We start from the raw sequence: 23,345 nt of genomic DNA, 5'->3' as shown, positions 1-23,345 counted from the left end.
TCATATCTCGGTCTGTATTAAGGAGTTCGGTACTCCATTGCTATACCTTGTAATAGTTGATAGGTATTTGGTAATACGAGATATCACTGGGGTTATCCACCCTACACACTCGGGTATTTCTTGATTCGTTTCCTGCATCAATTCAACCAGTGGTTTTGCAGGAGGTGCATTCTTCTCGCTGAAAAATGCTATTGCCAACCCTGACTTGCCAGCACGGCCGGTCCGTCCGATCCTGTGAACATAGTCATCTACAGCTCTTGGTAAGTCAAAATTTATTACATGTGCAACATGAGGAATGTCCAGTCCCCAAGCAGCTACGTCTGTTGCAACCAGAATTGGAGTGCAACCACTTCTGAATAATTTCAGTGCTCTCTCTCTCTCCTTCATCCATTAAAAGATGATATAAACAAAGTAAAAGAAATTAAAGTTGTGAAAGAATTCCATACCTTTCAGACATTCTGGAAGTTTAGGATTTTATGGAATAAAGATGAGATAGGCTAACCATTTGTATTTTGTCACCATGAATGGCAGTAGAGGGGAAACCTTTCCTGGACAACCAGCATTCCAATGCATCTGCTGCTCTGTTTGTCTCCACAAACACCAGTGTCAATGCATCCTGCAAGAGAATGATATCAACTTTACACGACCGACCAAATAAGGTAGAAATATCTGCAACAAATAAAATATTGAAGTTAAACAGTAATGCCACCAGACATACCTTAGAAGGTCTTATCCGTCATCCCGGAACGAAGAAGAATCACCAAATGGTCTCGTTTGTCGACATCACGGACAAATTCAACTCTTTGAACAATGAGATCCGTGCTTGATCCAACCTTTCTAGCAGCTAGAAATATGTAGTTCGATAGAAAGTCTGATGCCAGCTTCTGCAAGAACCAGAATGTGTGAAAAAGACATTAAAATTGCTAAAGAATTTTTTCGTATCTCAGAAGACAACTAAGCAGCTTCATGTCTTCCTTATGAATTAAAATTTAGATTGTGTGGTTTCTGTTTTCAGATGCAGACAAGAACAGAATATGTACATTAACATTCATACAGGATTCAGATGTTCCACAGGGAATTTGAAACAAAATTTAACAAAATCAGCCGTCAAGAGATCAGATGAACGACCTGTATTTCAGCTGGATATGTTGCACTGAAGAGCATTGTCTGCCTAGCACCCGGTTGAGGCATCTCCATTTGCTGAACAATCTTTCGGACTTGGCGTTCGAAGCCCATGTCCAGCATCCTGTCCGCCTCATCCAGTGCCAAATTAACGTTCCTAAGGGAAATTTTGCCTCTCTCTATGAAGTCCACCAACCGGCCTGGACTAGCAACCAATATGTCCACCCCCTTTTCCAGATTTCGCAACTATAGCAGAACCAGATGCATTATTATGTTCAGTAGAGACAGGTTTACCCAATGTATGAATAAGGGGTCAATACCCAACATCATGTACTAAAACAGACTAAATTTTCTGTTGCACATAAAAAAAACGAAGGAATAATTACGACATCCGTCCATGAATTTGGTCTAATTATACATAGACACCCGTTAGGTTTAAAATGACTCCAATGGCATCAAAAAAACCTTAATGCCCTTAATGAAACTACTCTTGTTCTCAGCATTATAAATTATAGAAACCTCCCCTAGGATTATTCAAGTTACAAGCACCTCCTTAAGGCTTATGATATTACAATTGGCCCCTTCAAAGTATTTACATTTTATACGAAACCTCTACTGTTTAATATTTTTTTCAAATACAGTAACATATTATTTTGATCGATACATGCAATTCAATTATTAAATGTTAAAAAGCTAAAGGTTAAAGTAATTTGGAATATACTTATTAATTGTATGGTACATGATCTTTTAAAATTTTATTACGAGTTAGAAACATTCAATTGTTAAAAAAGTCAAATAAATTTCAAATGATAGACTGTTGATGAATCTGTTAGATAATAACAAATAATAATGATATCAGACGTAATTTTCTAAAGGATTTACATTAAATCATACCTCAAAGAAGGGCATTATAATTGTCGCAAAAGCATATGATGTAAATAATACAAGCATCTTTAGGGAAGAGATAATAGTAATCTTCTGTGAGAGAAATCCCATAGAGGTTGATCAAAAAATGAAACATTAAAAGAATGAAAGAAGATAATGATGCTCCAATGCGGTAGTAACAAGCCAGATAGGATATGCCCATGTATCTAAATTACATTATGGATCTTCTATCAAATTTTTGTGTCGCGTATTGGTGCATTAACACTTGATCTTTTTTTAATTTAAAAAATATAATTAAATTATTTTATACTTTAAAAATGAGACCACTTATTACTTCACGCCATATTGCAACAAATAAAAGAGTAAAGAGGTGTTTGCAACTTCAACTTTTTTTCACTTTTAAAATTTGTTTTTAAACATTCCCAACTTTTGTTACACAATCAATTCGGACCACAAAACCACAACTTATTACAATCACCCTTAAACCCCACGAAAAAAATCAGAACAGAATGTAGACAACACCAGATATAAACAGATCAAATAACTTTCTCATGGGGACACAAAATACATCAGAGCATCTAATGAATAGACTGGAGTAAACACAGAATTTCATCTGTGAAATTGTTTGGATTATTTTGATATCTGTGAAATTGTTATTATGTGTTTATATGTGGTTGTGTTGTACGGATGTCAAATAATGATTATGTGATTATATAATTGATTGTTGAATGAAATTGTATGAGAAAGTTAGAGAAAGTTAGAGAAAATAATTATTAAATCGAATTGAATGATGGAGTTAGTGATATTGCTGTAGTGGATTAAAATAAAATGATGGCTTACCTTACAGGGGGCATACTGTAATGACTTATGATGATATGATTAATGATGATCTGTGTGTTGTCATTGATCAATGGAAATGATATGGCATATCATACGAACTGTGTGCTGTGTGATATGATTGATGATGGGATATCATACGAGTTGTGTATTGTGTGGTAATAGTGATGATAGGGTATCATACGAGGTGTGTGTTGTGTGATATTGGAAAAGAAAAAGATGTATTGTGATTGAGATGTTGATGATAGCTGATAAAGGTCATAGAGTGATGCACTCTAGTCTGGTTAAGTAAGGCTCTAAGAAAATAAACTATAACATCAAATATTATGTCGTGGGTGATTCATGATTGCTTGTGTGTGTTATTCATTACATCTGCTGTTATTATATGATGAATATTTATTGGTTGTTGTTCCCAAAATGTATCAGGTTAGGTCAATTCAATAATAGACGTTTGTTGGCATTCCACCTTTCCTTCTCCTTTCAGGGCTCATACATTGTTGAATATAAATACAGGATTCTCATCGTTGATAATTGTTTCATCATCCAATTGTTCCCCCCAAATTCTCTTTGAATTGCGTTGCTTTAGCCTCTTGAGCCTTTGTTATCATTTGTTGATGAAGCAATGTCAGGTCGCACATCCTTTACAACATTAGTCTTTAGATAGAATTTAGCATCAGCAAAAGCAGTAAATAAGAGATTCTCCATTTCTTGATGTTTTTTATCTTGAGGCTGCTAAGGCAGCATGTGAAAGATGTTGTTCTCATTCCAGTCTCTATCTAATCTTCTTCCTAACTGCTATTGAATCCACTGCTGAGTGGTTAGTTGTAGAGTCTCTTAAGTCAATTGTGGGACAGTGGCGGGAAATGATTTTGAAGCAAGTCCTCTACCAATAGGGTGGGATTCTTCCTTTCTAGCAGCTCTCAGAAAGCTTCCAAAATGGATTGAGTCCTTAGCCGATCTCTTGAGACTAGCCGGACAATGGAGATAGGTATAAGTAGGATGGAACTCACGACACACTTATTAGCTATAGTTCTCATCGGTCTAGAACTCGAACTCAAAACAAACCAAAAATATTGCATTATACTTAACTTACTGTACATGTATATATATAGATTGGTTAGCTATGCTTATTGAGTAGGTAGCTCATTCCTTGTCGTACATTTTTCATAAAATAAGTCACAGAGCAACTATCTAAATTGGATCGTAAGCCAATCATCAGTATCACTAGGTAGGTCATCAGTGCCATTTTAAGTAGGGAGTTCAAGCTACATAATTGGATAAGCATTAAATGTTCAGTAGATTTGTATTTTAAATTTTCTAACAAGTAGAAACTGCAATTTTCTCCTTTTCCTATACTTATAAAATGCTAAGGCCGAAGATAGAATATAAAATCTTGATGACGTATACATGGGCGACCACGATGACTTATAGGAATAGCATCATTGAGCGGTAGAGCGCATTAGGAACCGCCGCGGATCATTCAGCATAGGACGGCGTCCAACAAAGGGTAGGGATAGAGTTGTGATGTCTTGACAAGATTTAAGGTCAGGCTTACAAAATAAAATAACAAGAAAGAAGAATGTAAACTGCGACAAAGACTACAAAATAATCCAAAAACAAGTAACAAGTTATTTTTCATGTTTTCAACAGTGTAAAATGCACAAAAACAACCCAACTCATATCAACCCAGACATACCCTCTCTTGGAGATGGGTCGAAAATGAAAACAAACAGTGTTTGTTTCCAAGTGGGTGTAGAAGACAAAGTCAAGAAAATGGTTAAACTTTGTAGTTCTCATCAATACCTCAGTGAATTTGGAGTATCACGAGAGGGGTCTGGGTGAAGTTAAAGAATGAGGATGCTTCTTCATTAATTTATCCCCCACAACAGCATCTCATGCGGGACATGGATTTAGTTTCCTCAACTCCAATAGCAAACTAACAAAAACTACCAAAATCGTCAAAAAAGTAACAATTTGAGGAATAAAATTATAACATCAAATTGTTTGATGATCAAAAGCACATAAGTGGTTATGTTTGAGAACCAAAATTGTAATTATCCTGATCTAAGTAATACCAATTTTGTGATGAATTGGAATACATAGGAATTAAGAAGATATTGGAATTCTCATTCCTTAGTTGATTCCATTGATCATATTATCCGTAATTAGAATTGAATGGTCAATAGTAGAATGAAATTACTTTTACGATAAAATTTGTCCTTCAAAAGATTACTTATTCATATTTTATTGAATATGTTAAATTTAATTGGATAACAGTAGTACTTAAGAAATTGCTTATTACAAGGTTATAACCAATTTGTAAAACATTTCATATGTAATTAAAAATATATATGTGAGAAAATGTATTATTTACTTAAGAAATAATTCGTATTCTGTAAACACATAGATAGTATTTTTCTGAAAAAAAAAAAAGAAAATTATATTGATTTGATCGACCAAATGGTTTAATATGTTTAATCATGAAGGATTTACCATTATCTTATTTAATCACATTAATAGGGATGATTAATTCAAGTGAAAAAAAAAAAAGAATTGATTTCTAATATGTTAGGAATTCAAACAAAATCAGTATTCTCATTCCTAAATTATACCAATCTTATACATAGAAATAGACTTGAAAATGTTCATCCCGTTATTATTTTATTCCTCCATACGAATCACTTCCTTTTATAAATACTTATAATTTTTCAAACATGTTATTAAGATATTGCAAATAGCTTATACAGTAAAATTTCTATAAATTAATAATTTTATAACCATAAAATTTTATTTATTTAGAGAGATATTAATATATTGATAAGTTAATATTTTATTAATTAAAAGAGAGACTTTTTAAATTCAGCAAATTTAGTACGTATATATTGAAAATAAATGAATTCATATATGTTTAATTGATTATATTTATGCATCAACCAATTCTTTGTAACTTATAATTGAATATATTCATGTATAATATCAATTCATTGTATATAATTAACTATTATATTCATGGACGCATGTATTAATTTATTGAAATTACTTAAATATACATGTTTAGATTAATTCGTTGCACTTAAATAATTATTATAGCCAATTAAATATATTCATGCATGATGAATGAAACATATACTATATAAATCTCAATATGGAAATAAATTAATTCATAACACGCAACCATGTCTTCTCATCTAAAAGGCATGGCAAAATTATCCATAAATAATCAAATGCGTAAAGCATTACAGACTTTATATTTAATATTTATAATTATAATATTTATGAATTATTATTTAGAGTTTTAATAGGACCTAATATTTAAAAAGGGATTTTTCGAAAAATTATTATCTTATTATCTTATCGAATTTGATGATTTTTTACAATGACCCAAATCGAAATCGAAAAATTTTATTATTTTAGAAAATTTATTAATTTATAAAGTTTTTACAGTAATAAGTCCACTAACACACCCTCTTAGAGCAAAAGTGCAATTAATTTCTGGTATCATTTTGAGATTAAAACTTTTAGGATAATTCACTGATTGGTACACCAAATAAACTAGTTATTAAGTTGAGTTGCAAATTAAAACTCATAATAAATTTAGACTTTATGGATTCGTTAAACGATTTAATCCTAAATAAGATATAAATTATTTATTTATTTATTTACTTCGAAATTCTGCAACCATGAAGATTTTACCTCTTTATTAGTATAAGTTCGAAGGCCTCGATATCAATTTTAAGGCATTTTGTAATCCCCTCTATGAGTTCCAGAGAAGATTATGACTCCGATTCAAGAACAAGTTCCTAATTCTTGAAACAAAAATAAGAGAAAAAAAAATCAGAGAATTAATCTTCGCTTTGGATGGGTTCCTTAAAGATATTATAACCATTTTCTTTTAAATTCATAAAATTAATTTGTCTATGTTTTAAATTTTTTTATAATTGTTTTGCAAATGCAAAATATTGTGTAAATAATCATTATTTCCATTTATTTTATATATACTACCATTTTAACACGTTCCAAATTGAAAAAGAATTCCTAATACTGAGATAAACAGTACAAATTAATCATTTAAAGAAAAGCTAAATAATTATATTCGACTCGCTAATAAAAAATAGGGATAAATACACTCCCTTCTCCTGAGGTTTAGTTACACGTAGACTTTCAGTGGTTTGAAAAATTATATCTAACACCCCTGAGGCTTGCTTCCGTCTAACAAATAAGTTCTTTCGTTAGTAAAAATTAAGGGGTGTAAACGAGTCGAGCTCGAGCTAAATTTAGCTCCAGCTGAGACGAGCTCGAGTTGACGAGCCCGACCTGATTTATTATTATTATTATTATTATTATTATTATTATTGTTGTTGTTGTTGTTGTTGTTGTTGTTGTTGTTGTTATTGTTATTGATATTATTATTATTAATAAATTAAATCATGGGAATCATCAAATTTTTACATAAATTTATACGTAATAAAATAGATTGCATAATGTATACTATGTTATAAATATACCAAAATATAGTATGAAATTTTAACTTATTGTTATAAATATAAACTACTAATTAGTTGAGTAGTAATATAATTAGTAAAATATACAAAAAAAAAATTCATACTGAACAATTTAAAATTGTAAAAAAGTATCCATTATCTGGAATAATGCAATTAAAATACATAAAAATATTTTAGTTTAGATTAATATATGTTCACAATCTGCAATAAATTTATATGTTTATAAATGTTAGTATTACATTGATGTAACTATCATATTAATATTGTTAAATAACATGGGTTAATCGAACCATTAGAATTCAGATCAAACCATTAGATATGATCAAATTTATAGAAAAATACATTTGATAAAATTTTAGACTTATTGGTTGTATGGATGTTGAGATATCATACTCAAAACATAAGAATAATCATTCAAAATGGTGTATCGTTGAATCAAGCCATGTGATTTTAAATCATACCTTCTGATATGATCTAATGGACACAGTCTTATATATATTTAAATTTGGTATGAATTGGGTGCTCGGATTTTACAATATCGTAATTGTTGATTAAATTTTTTGATCTCATTATATGTATATATAAAATAAAATAATAATTAAAATAATTGAAATTGTTCAACCATCACTATTATTATTATTATTATCATCATTTTTAGATTAATTCATAAGAATAACTAAATTTCGACTTAAATTTATAACTAATAAAATAAATTGCATAATGCATAGTATGTATTTTTATATAAATATAAAACTTAGACATAGATAAAAAAATCAAAGTGAATTACTTGTGAATTTAAAAAAACTATAACAAACAATACAAATATATATTAAAATATGACATAAAAGTTTATACTTGTCATATTAAGTAATAATTGTAATTATACAAAATATTATAATTTACTAAGTTGTTGGTTAAATTCATTTTTGTATAAAGATTAAATGTATAAATAAAAGTACCATAATTTATTATTATTCAAAATAAAATGTAGATATTGATTAATAATTATAATATATGGTCAATTTTGAGTATAAAATCGATAAAGTATTGAATATGAAATTAAATATATAAAAAATTTATAAATAAAATATATATATATAAAAATATAAAAAGCTCGTAAGCCGGCTCGCAAGCTGATGAATAGAGAGAATTGAGCTCGAGCTCGAGCTTGAATTTTTCTAGCTTGAGTCGAGCTCAAAATCGAGCTTCGCAAACCGGCTCGACTCATCTACCACCCCTAATCAAAATTTACTGAATTCACCGATATTGATAAAAAAAACAACTAAAAAAAAAATCTATATATACTCCTCAGGACTTATTACTTACTTATTGAATATCAAACAAATTTCTTTATGACCAAACTATCCTCATACGTCTTCACGCATTAATGTATGTGATGAGGTATATTTGCACCACTGTAAGGGCAGTTTAGTTTGAAAAAAATTATTTGACTTGCAATTAGTTAGTAATAAGTCAGTCAAAGTTAAATATCGATTTTCATTCAGTCTTTTTGTTAGTACCGGCAAATTTAGTGAATTTTAATCAACAGGGGACTTATTTGTTACACGAAAGCAAATCTTAGGAGTGCTAGATATAATTTTTCAAACCACAAAAGGTCTACGTATAATTAATTCAAACTTCATGGGAGGAGAGTAGAATTATTCCTATATATATATATATATATATAATCATAATGAGGCCTGGATATAAAGCGAGGACTATGAAATATGAACCCAACAAATATTAAAGCCCAATGAGAAACTTAGCAGTCTCAGCCCAAACACTAAAGCCTTCTCATATCTTTAGCAGAAGACAAACATTTCTGGACTCAGCCCAATCAGAGGGACGCAAATACTGAAAAGAAGAGGGCAAAAAAACTGAATGATCAAAGGTAAATACTATTTTCCTTCAGTATTTACATTTTAGAAAAATATTAAATTTAATGTTATTAAAAGAACTAATAAATTGATCAATTGGTGATGGTTTATCTTTTTTTAATTAAAAGGAACAATAATAATAGAGTAAAAACCATGATTTATAAATATCAAAATTATAAAAAAGAAAAAGAAAAAACATGTGTACAATAAATTAATTAAAAACTTATATTGATATCTCGGGTATCAAATATTCAATGCCCCATAAAATTATATTAGTTCAATTAACGTAAAATCAACTGGTGAAAATGTATAAAATTCAAGGGGCAAAATAATCACTTCGAATCTAGCTGAAATTTACTGGTGAAATTAAACCAGCTCAACCCACTGTTAGTATACTAGTAGTCTCACCAACTTAACTAATACGCCAACAGCATTTCCCGCCTCTCATGTCATATCGATAGAGGATAACCATTTAAACTAGAAATTTGGGATAAGGTGAGGTTGACGCCCAACAAGTAACAAACTTTCTCTTGCACAAAAAATTTCATCAAACAAAATCAATGTAAGAACTTAAAGTTTTACAATGATTAATTAATATTTTTCATAATTTTTAGTTATGGCCAAAATATGATTTTAGCTATGGCTAATGTTTTAACCTCACTTATAAAGACAACGACTAATGACTGTTCCAAAGTCGTGGTTAATTCACCACGATCTTTTTTCTTCTGACCATAGTAATTAACTGTAGCAAAAAATTATATTTTTCTAGTGTTGCATAGATGATTTTTCTTGTTGATGTGGTAGTTTATGTTCCTACCCTGTTGGTGTGAATGATGTGATATACGGCTAGACCAATATTATCGCCTAAAAATAGGCTTCTCGAGGATATCAAGATCATGCACAATTAACTTTCCAATTATCTCATTCCACGACTATAACTAGGAGTCTAGATAAGTTAAGAAGTTAACAACTCAAACTTCAGCCGAGTTTAAGTAAATTACACAGACATCCACTCAAGCTCACTAACTTGTCAAATCTCTCATTTTCCTGGCGTTCCAGACGGTCGTCATACATCTTCTTACTCAGCCTACTGATTTTCATATGTTTTCTATATATTTTTATTTTAATCTTCTTCAAAATCATTATCGACTTAAAAATCATAATATTAACCCTTATTTTGCAAATTAGTCCACAAAAATTTTAGAATTTTTGGCCGGCCCTTAACACTTTATGATGTTACAAGACTCCACTAAGTATCATATAGCATCCAAAAACTATTTAAAGTGCTAATCCTATAAGAAACGTAGTTATTGGTTAACAAACTCTCTAACAACACACAATGGTTCGAAAGAACTTGTGCATAATAAACATTTTGTTCTTCACTAAAGTCCAACATTATCGCGCCCAATATGTGGATTCAAATTTTTATCAAGATAGTTTGTGGTATTAAGCATTCATTCCGTGTTCAGTCTCACGTGGTTATATACTTGTATTTGGCAATAGTCGATCAATTAAAAGATCTCGACAGTGAAGCACAATCCTCCTTAACAGCTCTGTATTATGTTATTCTTACTTTTTCTTTTTCAAACTTAATTTACCACCATAAAAAAGTATCGTTATATATATATATATATACAATTTACTTATCAAGTTGTGACATACGACTTTTGGAGAAAATAGTGCGTATTTATTAACTTATCAGGTTGAGACGTACGACTTTTGAAGAAAATAGTGCGTAATTATTGATTAAAAAAAATGAATTAATTGATAACATTCAAACTTAAATAAAAATAATCATTTGCGAGTACGAGGAAATAGAGATGGTTAGCTTGAGTCAAACGTTAGAAAAAAAAATATATTTGTAAACAGTTTACGAAATTGTAGATCCCCAAGTTGTTTTGAGCAACTACTAATTATAGAAATGATCACTTTTGAGAATAATTGTCCCTTTTTTTATATATAATAACAACACAAGTTTTGTATATAATAACTAGTGGTTGTTATAGTTGAATATATAATGCATTGGGATCAGATGCAAAGTTTTAGAAACTTTCAAAAAGGCATGCTACATTGTATCATGCTAAGTTTCCTCAACCCAAAAAAAACCAAAAATTTAATTGTTTATGGGAAATCTTTTTTCCTATGTTCACACCTCCTCTCTACGCATTGACTGACTTTTTTAACTTAGATTAAAATTTAATTATACGTAAATCAATTATATAATAAGTATAATATACTGATTGTTATATGATTAGTTTGCATATTTAAGGAGAGTGATTAGCTGTAGGATAAGTGATTTATTTTTGTTGTGTGATTGGTTTGATTTAACCAGATGTCATAAAGTAAGAATACTATAAGAAAACGACTCGATAGGTGAGAAAAAAATTGATATTAAAATCAGCTTCAAGTTAATTAGCAAGTAAATTTTTGTTATATTTTCTTAGCAAGTAAATTTCTTATATTAAATAATGTCGATTAGCAGTAGAATTTTACTTGATAATTAGTAAGATGCTGATTTTCTTTATAGATATTGAGCCATTTTTGTTATAGTGGAACATTTTCTAATTTATTGTGGGACTGGAAAATCTACCTTATGTGGCCCTATTTTAATTGCATTGTTTTAATAAAATAATCGTAATAATTGTAGTAAGTCTAACTTAATTGACGAAGTTGAGACTCCATGAATTTAAGGTCATGAGTTCTAATCTCGAGTAATACTCAAGCTGACGTGGAGATATGTTCTTTGTGTGAACCCTGTTATAGGAATATACAAAAAGTACAGAAAATATGATACTTATTTTAGTTAAGGGACAATTACACTCTCCTTCGTGAGTTTGGTATAATTACACATAGAGCCCCTATGGTCCTGAGGTATGCTTTCGTCTAACAAAGAAGTCCCATCGTTAGTCAAAATATACCAAATTAGTTTATATTAACAAATATTTATCCTCGATTGACTTATTACTACTTATTGCATGTCAAATAATTTTTTCCAACTAAATTATCCTTATAATGGTAAAGATATACCTCCTCATATGCATTAAAAGTTGAAGACGTATGAGGATAATTTAGTTATTGCAGTATTTATTTGACATGCAATAAATCAGTAATAAGTCAATTGAAGGTAAATACAGATTTTGTTTAATTTTTTATTAATATCAGCAGATTCGATGAATTTTAACTAACACAGGAACTTATTTGTTAAATGGAAGCAAATATCAGGGGTCTTAGATGCAATTTTTTAATACACAAGGGGTTTATGTGTAATTATACTAAATCTCAGAGGGGGAAAAGTGTAATTATTCCTATAGTTACTTATCATAAATTATAAGTGAAAATTTATGGTAAATAGTAATCAACCACAGCTTCACAATGAATATTGCCATTGTTCTAGCAAGTTATGGCAAAACATTAACTTTTACTAAAAATCATTGTAGTGATGAGTTCTAAAGACTATGATAAATAATTTAGTCATAACTAAAATCATAAAAAATGTTGATTAACTATAATAAAATATTTTAAATTTTTATATTAGTTATTTTTCTAATCGTGCTTAATAATATTATTTAACATAGCGTTTAAATATAGTCATTGATATAAGAAATAACTTACTTTCTTATAACGTAGTAGAAAGAGAAGTTTACTTTATTTTTGTTAGAATTGAGTAGAAAGATGTTAATGTTTAAGATACAAGTGAGATAAAAATATTTTGGAGACTTCGAGAATATTTTGGATATGCTAGGAAAATATAACGACTACAATTAATTTATGTGTATAACATGTTAGGTAAAAAACAAAAATACCATGATCCCGGTTCGTATTAAATGATACTTCAAATACTTATGCGCTATTAATTAACCTATATATATTAATTGAGGTTTTATAAATAAATTTGAGATTATGGGTTTGAGTCCCACCGAATGTGTGGGTATTTGTTTCATTTTATGTGAACTATTATGATTTATTTATTTATAGTTATTGGTTAAATAGATGTAATTTGTCTATTAATTTTAGTCATAACGTATGAGATAAATCGATGTGTTATTAAAAGAAACCAAGCATTAATTACAATCTTTCTTTCTTTAGTGTTTCAAATTAGATTTGATTACATCAAATTAAAAACATCGCAAGTAGCTTTTACCTGTAATGAAACTATTCTATCTATTTAAACTGTATATTAATCACTTGCTATACAATAATTAGATGGCTGGGGCATTCACACTAAATAAAGATGAGTAATAATGATTTTATATAGGATATACTTAAAATTCTTCCATCATTTAAGATTTGGAATATAAATAAATAATCTAATAGGATTAATCTATGAACATGGATACTTCTGAAAGAGTACTGTATTTGAATAAGATAATCAGCAAAATATAATACTTTCTTAATATTTCTCAAATATATATTCAATACTTAAAAAAACATATGTAAAATATTAGCCAAAAGATTATTCTAAACATATTGTATCTGAACTTTTCATCATATGCATTATACACATTTAAGGCAAAGTAAAAGTATGAATTATATGATAAAAGAATATGAAAAAGTGAATATAACATAAATTATACAAAAGAAAAGATAAGATCAACAATTCACAAAATTAAGTGACAATTTAATATATTTGTCATTGCTATATATATATATATATATATATGTTATTTTGTCATAATAGTGAGTCTCATGATTTTAATATTGATAATTATTTTGTAAAAGTATCACTAGCATGCATTAATAGATAAAAATTGTACATAAAATTGTTACTAAATAATAGTGATATATACATATGGCAACAATTTAGTATGTGAAGATAAATGTAATTGTCAATATATTAATCTGGTATCATTGCAAACATGTTCCCATTGAAGGGTATCGTAATGCTGTGTGTAGCATTCCCATTGAATACGAGTAGATGTTGTCTCGATGTGGTAGCTGCAATGGCGCTGGTCACACAGTGGATTGTTGCCCTAAACAGAAAAAAAAATAGTGCAGTCAACGGCACATTCAGTGCAAGTCCGTGTTCCCAAGCCTCCTTGATAAAAAGAATGCCAACCTGCGGAACAGACTATATGTAGTGACAAAGGCAAAGCAATGGTAGTTCACAATTAATTCTCGACTTTGAGTAATCTCGAAGATGAAGAAATTGATACTCAGGGTCTTAAAAACAACAACCCTCTAGTGGTTGCTAATGATTAATCGAGCTACATGGAATGTGTGTGGTCTTAATCGAAGAGACCATCAAAATGCTATGGAAGCACTTGTAGCATAATACAACTTGGAGTTAATTGGGTTAATTAAGACGAGAGTTAGGGATCTATATGCGGTTTGGTGCAATAGATTGTCAACCTTAACCTGACGAGGTTTTCAAATTACTCTCGAGGACCAGGAAATAGAATTTGGATTGGTTGGGATGCTATGAATATTGATGTGTAGATTCTGGAGTTGCAGAAACAAGTGATACATTATAGAGCCGAGCTCTAGCCACTCTCTTTGGGAGAGCATCGCATGTAGAACCACTATGGTAGAGGACGATGAGTGGACATTAATGGGAGACTTTAATTGTGTGCTTGATGAGAGTGAAATTTGTGGAACCTCAATGGATAGTACTAATACTATGAATGAATTTGCAAATTGTTTGATAGGAGCCCATTAACAAATGTTGCTATCTTTGGGCTATCTTATACTTGGCATAACTGTAGTTTAGGTACAAGAAGTCTGTGGAAAAAGACTTGATAGAGCTGTCTGGAATGAAGAATGGTTTGTTCCATAGACATAGAGTTCTTATATTTGCATCGCCAAGAGGACTTTGAATTGATTTGATCCTTAAATTTAACCAAACAACTGTACATGGCCATGGATGCTTCAGGTTTGATACTTTTTTAGTGGCAGAATTGGACTTCATGCAAGAGATGCAACATATTTGACAAATAGAGGTCTATAGGGTACCTATGTACGCCATGGTCCAGAAGCTGAAAGCTCTTAAAAGTATTTTCAGAAAAATGCATAAGAGGAAAGGGAATCTAACGAAGAATGTGTGTGATACTCTGGACTTCCTCCAGAAAGTTCAAACATTGCAGCGGCCGTTCCCTTATGTGATGTTCCTCCAAGAAGTTGAGAAATTTTGCAGACTGGTTTACACCCTAGAGATACAATCTCGAAATGATTAAACAAGGAGTGAAAATCAAATGCTCAAGGAAGGGGATCAATGCACTAGGTTTTTTCCCAAAAAGTGGCAATACAAAGAGCGAGAAAGAAGATTTGTTAATTGAGCTCTACTTGATGGGGTGATATTGTTATATCAATCCCAAATTGCACAAGAACTTGTTCGGTGGTACTCAAAACTGCTTGGAGGTACAAAGGACAGTAGGGATATCCAACTGGTGGACCTGGAACCTTACCTAACGGGAAGGCTGATGGAAGTGGAGGCTTCAAACCCTTGTTATAGATGTTACTAATATTGAGATAAGAAAAGATATTCGCTATTAAGGATGAGAAAGCATCGGACGACTATATAAAATATTTTTTCAAGAAAGCTTGGTTTGTGGTGGGTGAATATGTGACAACCAACGTGAAATAATTCTTTGTCTCGAGCCAGTTATTGAGACAAGTAAATCCCACTTTTCTTGTGTTAGTGCTTAAGAGTCCAAATCCTATGACAATGTGAATTTTGTCCCATTGCTTGTTGCAATATGATGTATCAAATAATCTCAAAAGTGCTTAGGCATCGACTAAAGCTTGTTCTGAATAGATTGTTTGATGTTAGCCAAACGACTTTTATCTTGGGGAGAAAAATCAATGACAACGTATTGCTAGCTCAATAGCTACTATATGGCTACAACTGGAATCACTTGCCTCCTCGATGTGTGATGAAGATTGACATTTGGAAAGCCTATGCCTCTGTGAATTGGAATTTCCTATTTGTTGTGTTATGATTACTTAGATTCCCAACAAACTTTATTGGGTGGATAGAACAATGTGTAACCACAATGACATGCTCCATACCTTGAATTGTCAGCCTTAAAGGTTCTTCCATGGTGCTCAGGGATTGAGGCAAGGGGATTCGATCTCACCCTACCTTTTTATTTTGGTCATGGAGATGCTACATGCAACGATCACAAAACATATTGATCAAGCAATAGGATTTCAGTTTTATTGGAGATGATCGGAATTGGGCCTGTGTATGTTGAGTTTTGTAGTGGGCATAAAATTGAGCATTGAATTGTAGTCTAGGTAACAAAGAAATTCTCCTATGTAGAGAGGCTGCAACTCATTAAATCGGTGCTAGTTTCATATATATATATTGGTCCTCAAATTTTATACTTCTGAAAGGGGTAATTAAACGTATGGTGTAGATGTTGGGATGTTTCCTATGGCAATTACGGGAGACAGACTCTCAGCTAAAATGAGTTGGGAATAGGTATGCATGCCAAATGAATCTGGGGAGCTTGGCATCCAATCGGTGGAATTGATGAATAAAGCGTTGATATGCAAACTATTCTGGGCTGTTGTGAATAAGGAGAAAGGATCAGTGTGGGTCAAATGGATCCTCAGACATTGAATAAATATTTGTATTGTGAGTACAACAACGAACTTATGGAGCTGGAAGAAAATTATCAAACTGCGAGATTCTATGCTTCCAGATGTGGAATATGTAATTGGTGATCGGGAGATTATTAAGATGTGGCTTGATCCTTAGCATTCAATGGGACTCTTACTTCAACTATTTCCAGACGATTTTGAGCCGCATTAGGCTAAGAAGGGAGGCAAAGCTTATAGGATTAATTGATCAGGGCTTTTGAACTTGGCCTTCTACTAGATCAACAGAGAGGATGGCCTTCTTAGATACTCTTATTGATATAGATAGGGGGTCAAGATCGAATTAGATGGCAATCCTCTAATGGACCGCTTTCTACAACTAGTGCTCGGTACTTATTGGAAACTACTCCCCCCATCGTCCCACGAACGAGTCTATTGCAGGGGCCTTTTAAAATCCAAGAAATGTGTTTCTCCTTTGGTTGGCCATCAAAGAAAGACTATCAACGTTAGACAAGCCATGGTTTATTAACTTAGAGGTGTTATTTGTCCTATTTGCCAGAGATGCATGATTACATTTTTCTCCACTGTAGGTTCTCAAGGCAATGTCTTGCAATCTTACATATGGAGATTAGATTCCATTGGTGGTGGCAGCAATGGCAACAAAGGATACCTTGGGCAAATCGGAAGTGGAGAGGAAAATGCCTTCTGGGTGCCGCATATCAGGCGACACTTGCTTCTACAATATACCACATTTGGCAGAAGAGGAACAAAAGAATATTCATGAACCATCGATCATCGACTGATGTGGTAGCTAGGCTTATTATTAATTAGGTTAGATTGAGAATTATAAGCTTTAAATTACATGAGTCCATGTAGGCTTATGTTCTTTATAGATTGTGAAAAATTAACGAACAATAATGGATTATAAACCGCAATAATTTTTTATGTTTGTCTGTACCCTCTTTTTCCAATAACGCAACGTACCTTACACCAAAACATGTACCTAGTTAGCAGGGGAATTTATTTAATAAATGGAAAAAAAAATTTAGTAAAGTAGGGTTGTTTTGAAAATTTTAGTAAAGTAAGTGGCAGACCGCGGTGCCTCATTTTTTTAAAAAAAAAAAAATTTCTCTGTGTCACCGTGGTAATAAAAAACAATATTTTATGTGCCACCGCGGTCAGTGACCGCGGTGGCATGATATTTTATTAAAAAAAAAATTGAAAACAGTGAAGAACCGCTATCCCAGATAGCGGTTCTTCACTAAATTTTAAAAAAAAAAAGTTGGTCAAACCTGCAGCCTACAATTTTGCAGGCTGCAGGTTGAGGCACCGCGCTTGGTGGTAGATTTTTTGCCACACTATTACAGTGTGGCCCGTGAATACTTGAATGGGATTGCAGCTCACACTATTTAAGTGTGAGCTGCAATCCTTTTCTTCACCTTCAACAAATCCTCCTCCTCCAACATTTCTCTGCATCCTCCTCCTTCAACATTCAACACTCAGCAACATTTCTTTGTTCTTTCTTTTTCTTCTTCTTAAAAAAATTCCCGGCCAATTTTATTGTTCTTGTTCTTGCACAATTTTTACATCTTTCTCTTTAAAAAAATTTAGAGTGAAAATGTCGAATTTTTGCCCTATTGATACCAGTGTTTTATACGGGCAATTAAATCATCGATCAGAAGATGTGTCCGAAAATCCGGATACAAATTTATCAGTACGACGTGGTGATATTGCTTTTTTTCGCGTCCTACAACTAGCACCACGTCATATTCGTATTTTGCAAGTACTCCAAAATATGGGGTTTTTTGATGTTTTGCAGTGTGGACATGTTGAAATTGACACCCACTTGATCACTGCTTTAGTAGAGAGATGGCGCCCGAAGACACATACTTTTCATTTTTCGGTGGGTGAAGCTACTATAACACTGCAAGATATCGCCATCATCTGGGCACTAGCGGTGGAAAGTAATCTTATTACCGGGGTAGATACAAGGTGTAGTACCCAACGGTGGCAAAATTATTGTCATCAATGGTTGGGTTCATGCCCAATGAAGATGCATTTAGATGGTCAAGAATAAAACTGACAGTGTTATATGAACATTTATTAGAAAATACGTGTGATGATGATAGCCCGTTTGAGGCTGTGTTACAAGAGGCACGTATATGTGCCATGTGCATTCTTGGTGGGGTGTTGTGCCCTGATGCTACGGGGAATACCATGTCATTATTATATCTGTGCCATATGGAAAACATACACGAGCAGTATGTCTCAAATTGGGGTTCTGCAGTGTTGGCTTATCTCTACCGGGAGCTATGTACAGCATCACAAAGAGGGAAAAATAATATTGGCGGTACCATGCAATTATTACAGATATGGGCATGGTCTCGCATCATAACACTTGCCCCCATTCCCTCGAGTGAATCTTCAAATCTGATGCCGACCATTATAGACCTTGACAATGTTCTGCCTAACCCTCCATATGCTGCACGGTATGAACATTTTTATTTATTTATATAGTTATAAAGAATTTTGATTTCACTTACTTTCTTAATTTTGATTTTAGGTGGTCGTATCATATATCCCGTACTCATACGGCACACAATGCTCTACGTATAATAAAGAACGTGTTCGATCGTATGCAATTAAATGAGGTATATCGTTGTGATTTATTTTTTACGTTTAGTGTATTTCTGATGCATTTGTTCCAAGTATATTGACTGGCGCTATATTTCGTATTGTAGTTTATTTGGACTCCGTATGATGATAATGCACTCGATCTTGATTCATTGCCCTTTTATGCAACGCGCACACCGTGGCATATACGCTGCCCATTGATCAATTATTCGCTGGTGGAGATGCAGCATCCGGAGAGGGTTCTCCGCCAATTTGGCTTTGTGCAAGACATCCCTCCAAACCCATTAATCAGTGAACGTCGTTTACACACAATAGACAGGCGGGGACGTCAAGACATGAATTGGGCAATGTTTACGTAGACTATGTTGCGAAATGGAACGATGTGCAATCACTGAGGGTGGAAGGACCCGTTATTCAAGATGGTCTTGATACTGTTCCTGACTACATGAACTGGTATCATCACATTACTCGGGTTCAAAATTCACATATCATTGCCGTTCCTAACTACCTGCAACAATATCATTGGTGACCGCGGTGGTAATTAAAATATTTTTTTTTTTATTAAAACTCTGTGTCACAGAGAAATTTTTTTTTTTTTTAAAAAAATCAGGCACCGCAGTCTGTGCCACTTACTTTACTAAAATTTTCAAAACAACCCTACTTTACTAATTTTTTTTTTTGGCATTTATTAAATAAATTCCCCTAGTTAGCAATACTAACAAATTATGTAAAATTTGTCTTCTAATAATTTTATAAAAAATATTTTCAATAAAACTAAAGTTGTTATCACCTAGTATATCTAAATATATATAATTTGTGATGAGAGACAATTTCAAAATTATCACTCAATATTTTTTAGTATATATTTCTTTATGGTACTGAATTTGTTTATTAAAAGTTTTGTATTATAATATCTTTAATTACACTACATTGTCTCAATACCTTTGGTGTATATATAGTTCATAACACTATAAGAAAATGATAACAATGAAGAATATTAGTTTCCAACTAATTAGCTAGTAAAGTATTTATTTTTAATTTATATTATTTAATTCAAGAAACTTACTTACTTACCAATTATTTAAAATGTATATTAAATAATATAAATTAATAACGAGAATTTTATCTGCTAATCAACTCGATATTGATTTTAGCATCAATTTTTATTTCGTAGCTATTAAGCTATTTTTTTGTATTGTAATTTAGTAATATCGAAGTATCAATTATTTTATTTTATTTTTTCTTAATATAAATAAATTTGTACTTGAATATTCTTGTATCCATAGTTATATATGTGTATTTATTAGATTATATAATAAGAAAATTAAGTCAAAACTTCTCTATTTCTCACAATAATAAGCATTAATTAAGTTCAATTTAAAGTCCATTATTAAGTAATTAATTAACATTCTTCAACCTAATTCAAATCCCTCCTTGCTCCAATATTGCCCTTTCATCTGCCTATATAAATACCTCAACTCCTGCTCCGACATTCATCACACTCTCTCTCTCTCTCTCTCTCTGTCTCTTGCTTGCTTGCTTAGTTTCTTCTCCTTCTTGCTGTGCAAAAATGGCTCTGAGCATGGCAACAAAGGATTCGAGCTGGTGGGTTTTCACTCTGCCGGCATATCTAGGCTCAAAATCTCTGCTTGATGAATATGTGATCTTCTCTATACTCTTAGCTTCCCTGTCCCTTGCTCTTCTCACCTGGGCTTTCTCCCCGGGCGGAACCGCCTGGAAAAACGGGAGGAATAGAAGAGGTGCAGCCGCGATCCCCGGCCCACGGGGGCTGCCCTTTTTCGGCAGCCTCTTCACCCTCAGCCGTGGCTTGGCTCACCGCACCTTAGCCTCCATGGCTTACTCTATGAACGCTAAGCAGCTCATGGCTTTCAGCCTTGGCTCTACCCCGGTGGTGGTGGCTTCTGACCCTCAATTGGCTAAGGAAGTCTTAACCTCTCCTCACTTCGCCGACCGGCCTATTAAGCAGTCTGCTCGCAGCCTAATGTTCAGCCGCGCCATAGGGTTTGCCCCCAACGGCACCTACTGGCGCCTCCTCCGCCGCATCGCCGCTTCCCACCTCTTCGCTCCCCGGCGCATTGCGGCACATGAGCCTGGCCGCCAGAAAGACTGCTCCGCCATGTTGAGAAACATAGCCTATGAACAGTCCGTCAAGGGGGCCGTTTCTTTGAGGAAGCATTTGCAAGCAGCGGCATTGAATAACATAATGGGCAGCGTTTTCGGCAGGCGTTATGATACGGCGGAGGACAGCGAGGAGCTGAGAGAGCTTAAAGAAATGGTGAGGGAAGGGTTTGAACTGTTGGGTGCTTTCAACTGGTCGGATTATTTGCCGTGGCTTTCGTATTTTTACGACCCTTTTGGTGTTGTTGCTCGGTGCGAAGCCCTCGTTCCCCGCGTGAGGAAACTCGTTAAGGGCATCATCGAACTACACAGGGCCAAGAATCAGTCCGAGAATGTCTCAGATACTTCTGATTTTGTTGATATTTTGCTTTCATTGGACGGTGATGAGATGCTCGATGAAGAGGACATGATCGCAGTTTTATGGGTATGTTTATATAGTTTGATTTGGATTAGGTCTTGGCTTCTTGATATATATAGTTGATTAATGTATTCAATCCAATGCAGGAAATGATATTCAGAGGAACAGACACGACGGCGCTGTTGACGGAGTGGGTAATGGCGGAGCTAATTTTACACCCTGAAGTACAAGCGAAACTGCGGGAGGAACTCGATGGTGCGGCCGCCTTAACAGACGCCGACTTGGCGGCGCTGCCGTATCTTCAGGCTGTGGTGAAGGAGACATTAAGGGTGCACCCGCCAGGGCCGTTGCTCTCGTGGGCCCGCCTCTCCACGTCCGACGTCAAGCTCAGTAACGGGATGGTGGTCCCCGCCGCCACCACCGCCATGGTCAACATGTGGGCCATCACCCACGACTCCGCCGTATGGGAGGATCCACTGGAGTTTAAGCCCGAAAGGTTCGTGGCTGCAATGGGGGGCACCGACGTGGACGTCCGCGGCGGCGATCTGAGGCTGGCACCATTCGGGGCCGGGCGGAGGGTGTGCCCGGGGAAGAACTTAGGTATGGCGACGGTGGCCCTTTGGGTGGCAAAGCTGGTAAGGGGGTTCAAGTGGGCGGAGGACAAGGCGGCGCCGGTGGAGTTGAGGGAGGTGTTGAAGCTGTCTTGCGAGATGAAGCAACCGCTGTCTGCTGTAGTTGAGGAAAGGAATGTTCCAATCTAATTAAGACCGTGTTTGTTTGTTTGTTTTTTGATGTTTCCTAGAATATATATTTATGTTGGTGGTGAGATGAGTTTGGTGGGGAGATTTCGTGGGGAAGGGCATGTCTAGTGGTAATTTTAGGTATAAATATGAGTGAGTATATTTTGGTAGGAAGTGTGTTGGCTCCCAATTTTGATCTGGTTTTCCTTCTATGGAGCCATGCTACTAGTTCAACATTTCTATTAATAATATATATATATATATATGTATATCTATTATTATTGCTATTCTAAGCCATTTTTCTTGTTTCTGCATCTATATTTTTTGCTTCCTTGTCTTGCAATTTTCTTTGAAAATAAATAAATGAACATATATATGTATACATAGTTTATTGTGGCTCATAAATTGTTTTGGGTTAGTCAAGTTTATTAATAATTGTGGCACTAGAGAATATAATTGTTTGTTATGGTTGAACTTAAAATGTAAGGATGAATATTGATTAATTACGATTCTTCAATAGTTATTAGCGGTTGTTTTTGTAAGTGAGACTAAAATATTAGTTACGATTATAAATCAGGTAAATGTTTTGATCATAGATAAAATCATAATAAATATTTATTAGCTACGATCAAATCTATATTTTCGTATCAATTTTGTTTCATCATATTAAATAAATATTAATTTATTATAGTTTTTAAGTTATAGTGATTCA

General features: G+C 33.2%; 3 protein-coding genes across 3 annotated transcripts; 2 read left to right on the top strand and 1 right to left on the bottom strand.

The window, feature by feature from the left end:
* Positions 1–18,228, bottom strand: LOC105171284 (DEAD-box ATP-dependent RNA helicase 52C-like). Its single transcript, XM_088885023.1, is given in 7 exon segments — positions 1–381; positions 503–616; positions 719–737; positions 739–884; positions 1,129–1,368; positions 17,433–17,498; positions 18,202–18,228. Coding segments are annotated over 7 exon segments (993 nt in total).
* Positions 18,229–18,380: 152 nt separating this feature from the next.
* Positions 18,381–19,755, top strand: LOC148786926 (serine/threonine-protein phosphatase 7 long form homolog). The gene is made up of 4 exons (XM_088885022.1): positions 18,381–18,726; positions 18,870–19,251; positions 19,326–19,413; positions 19,504–19,755. Exons 1-4 carry the CDS (start codon positions 18,381–18,383, stop codon positions 19,753–19,755), a joined length of 1,068 nt encoding a protein of 355 aa, XP_088741148.1.
* A 1,124-nt stretch (positions 19,756–20,879) lies between these two features.
* LOC105171266 (cytochrome P450 78A7-like) lies at positions 20,880–22,947 on the top strand. Its single transcript, XM_011092326.3, has 2 exons — positions 20,880–21,959; positions 22,040–22,947. Exons 1-2 carry the CDS (start codon positions 20,967–20,969, stop codon positions 22,652–22,654), a joined length of 1,608 nt encoding a protein of 535 aa, XP_011090628.2. The 5' UTR covers positions 20,880–20,966; the 3' UTR covers positions 22,655–22,947.
* The last annotated feature ends 398 nt before the right edge of the window (positions 22,948–23,345 follow it).

The sequence above is a fragment of the Sesamum indicum genome, linkage group LG9 (genome assembly GCF_026168435.1).
Source record: "Sesamum indicum cultivar Baizhima isolate 11 linkage group LG9, ASM2616843v1, whole genome shotgun sequence".
NCBI lineage: Eukaryota > Viridiplantae > Streptophyta > Magnoliopsida > Lamiales > Pedaliaceae > Sesamum > Sesamum indicum.
This window is presented reverse-complemented; position numbering and strand designations above follow the sequence as displayed.

Bases quoted from the DNA above. Each gene is read 5' to 3' on its own strand.
- LOC105171266 (XM_011092326.3), top strand. From the start codon at position 20,967: ATGGCTCTGAGCATGGCAACAAAGGATTCGAGCTGGTGGGTTTTCACT. The intron at 21,960-22,039 runs GTATGTTTATAT...AATCCAATGCAG, and splicing joins ACATGATCGCAGTTTTATGG to GAAATGATATTCAGAGGAAC.
- LOC148786926 (XM_088885022.1), top strand. From the start codon at position 18,381: ATGTCGAATTTTTGCCCTATTGATACCAGTGTTTTATACGGGCAATTA. The intron at 19,252-19,325 runs GTATGAACATTT...TTTTGATTTTAG, and splicing joins AACCCTCCATATGCTGCACG to GTGGTCGTATCATATATCCC. The intron at 19,414-19,503 runs GTATATCGTTGT...TTCGTATTGTAG, and splicing joins ATCGTATGCAATTAAATGAG to TTTATTTGGACTCCGTATGA.